At 35.8% G+C, this 2,602-nt stretch overlaps 1 protein-coding gene and 1 long non-coding RNA gene across 3 annotated transcripts in view; one reads left to right on the top strand and one right to left on the bottom strand.

Moving 5' to 3' along the window:
* Positions 1-2,592, top strand: part of LOC106868710 (bile acid receptor) — a 13,262-nt gene extending 10,670 nt beyond the window's left edge. The window contains exon 4 of the mRNA XM_014914096.2: positions 1,101-2,592. Coding sequence (XP_014769582.2) covers positions 1,101-1,580 — 480 coding nt within the window. The 3' untranslated portion in view covers positions 1,581-2,592. The remainder of the gene's footprint in view (positions 1-1,100) is intronic.
* The window catches only part of LOC128247053 (uncharacterized), a 490,960-nt gene that overhangs the window by 188,649 nt on the left and 299,709 nt on the right, over positions 1-2,602 (bottom strand). The gene's annotated exons all lie outside the window — the stretch shown is intronic.

Here is a 2,602-nt window from a genome sequence, read left to right as displayed (position 1 = left end):
GGTGAGAGAGAGGGTGAGAGAGAGAGAGAGAGAGAGAGAGAGAGAGAGAGAGAGAAATATCAAACTGAAATTATTCAGCAGATGAACATCCATGTATAAGTATATAGATATTTACATATTTACAGTACAAGCATCTCTCCACCTGGAGGCCGGATATATGGTAATGTTTATGTGCATCCACTACTGGTTGCATATTCTTGACGTTTTTGCACACTTCACCTGTTAACATTACAACTATCATGTTATTCCGAGAATCCGAAGCAACTGAAATATCATGTTCTGTCCCCTTAGTTTTCTGTATCTTTTATACTCCATTTAAATCTCTTCTCTAAGTATATACTATCCCAATGCTTATACATAAATGTTCATCATCTGATTATTTTCAGTATCTGTTTCTCTCTCTATATATTCCTATATATATTTGCAAGTGCACATATGTTTGTATACTTTGTATGTCAAGCCTAAGCGTGTTTATTTATATATTTGCATCCATTTTTTTTTTTGGCACTCCGTCGCTTACGAGGTCGAGGGTTCCAGTTGATCCGATAAACGGAACAGCCTGCTCGTGAAATTAACGTGCAAGTGGCTGAGCACTCCACAGACACGTGTACCCTTAGCGTAGTTCTCGGGGATATTCAGCGTGACACAGTGTGACAAGGCTGACTCTTTGAATTACAGGCACAACAGAAACAGGAAGTAAGAGTGAGAGAAAGTTGTGGTGAAAGAGTACAGCAGGGTTCGCCACCATCTCCCCTGCTGGAGCCTCGTGGAGCTTTAGGTGTTTTCGCTCAATAAACACTCACAACGCCCGGCCTAGGAATCGAAATCGCGATCCTATGAGCGCGAGTCCGCTGCCCTAACCACTGGGCCATTGCACCTCCACTTATAAGGTCTAAGTTCAATTAATTTGAGGACTACTAAATATTTTCTATATTGAACATCCCTGGATCTCATCTGTTAACTCTCTATATACATATATACATAATATGCTAATATATGTGTATTTTTATACGTATATTTATACATAGGTAAATATAGAGTCTCTTTTTCTCTCTCTTTGCATACATGTATATATATATGGATGTGTGTTTCTCTTTCAGGGAAATATTCGAGAAGTTTTCGTCATTCGAGCAGCAATGACATTTTCATTCAGAGGAGAATACATAGTATTCCGGAATCAGAAAGGCCAAGAGAAATGTTTAGATCCAACGGTTCTGAAGAGCTCCTTGGGAGAGAAACTATATAACCAAATTGCATATTTTATAAAATCATTTCAAGAGTGTACCAACGAAGATAAGGTTATAATGATTATGCTTATGCTTATTGAATTTCTCAATCCTTACAAACCGAATGTCGAGAACAAATACTTTTTGCAAACAGCACAAGAGAAATATGACTTTTGGTTAAAAGTGTACATCGAGGCTAAATATCCGGAAAACATTGCTAGTCTTATTTACAGACAAATCATCATGAAGTTATCTGATGTACGAGAAATTGGTCACATCTGTAACGAAGCAAGTAAAAAGTTTTTGTGGGAGGATTTTCTTCTCTTAATTGTCGATATCTTAGACATAAATTGAACAGATTTCATATATGAACGAGTAAAATACCCTTAATTTATTGTGATCAACTGTTTTCATAGTGTATACTTATATTTTCATTGTATATTTTTGGTTCGATGTTCTAAGTATAAATATTTCTCTTGTTTCAAAACTTTCAATAAATAACAATATTTACCATCATTTATATTTCAAGTACACATATATACATGCATACAAACAGAGACATACGCATGCACATGCATATACAAATGCAAAAATACGCGCATATATCCACTCAAACACATATTGGAAGAATTATATATGTACAAACGTGCATGTATATAGGGGTAGAATTTTAGAACTAACACGCATAACACACACGCACCGAACCTGAAATAGAAGGTTGGACTTGCGACTCTAGTTTCATGCAACAATCTTCAGCTGCGTAAAACTCGATTCACTTTCAATAGTAAGTATCCTCTACATCATATATTGAGCACTTCTCTCAGTCTTCCCACATAAAGTAACACACACACGCACACACAGATATATGTTTACATATGAATGTAAATATACATCTATATATCTATTTCTATATATATATGTATATGTATATCTATCTATCTACATATATATATATATCTACACACACACACACACACACACACACACACACACACACACACACACACACACATATATATATATATATATATATATATACATATCTATATATATATGTATATCTATATGTATATATATATCTGTATTTTTATTTATTTATTTATTTATTTATGTGTTTCAGCCAAGTGGCTGCGGTTATGCTGGTGCACCACCGAGATTTTCACGTTCCTTGCATGGCTCTTCTCCCCCACCTGACATGATCCAATCAAGAGTTTTGATGGCACATCTGATGTATAGGAAAATTTGATATAGCTGCCCTAAACTGCGTCTCATTACGAGCCATTGGTTCGTCTGGTATCGTGGAGAGGAAAGTGTCAAGTTTTGTCTTGAAGACCTCCGCATCCATGTCTTGCATGTCTCTCAAATGTTTTGGCAGG

This window comes from Octopus bimaculoides, chromosome 2 (genome assembly GCF_001194135.2).
Source record: "Octopus bimaculoides isolate UCB-OBI-ISO-001 chromosome 2, ASM119413v2, whole genome shotgun sequence".
Classification (NCBI taxonomy): Eukaryota; Metazoa; Mollusca; class Cephalopoda; order Octopoda; family Octopodidae; genus Octopus; species Octopus bimaculoides.
This window is presented reverse-complemented; position numbering and strand designations above follow the sequence as displayed.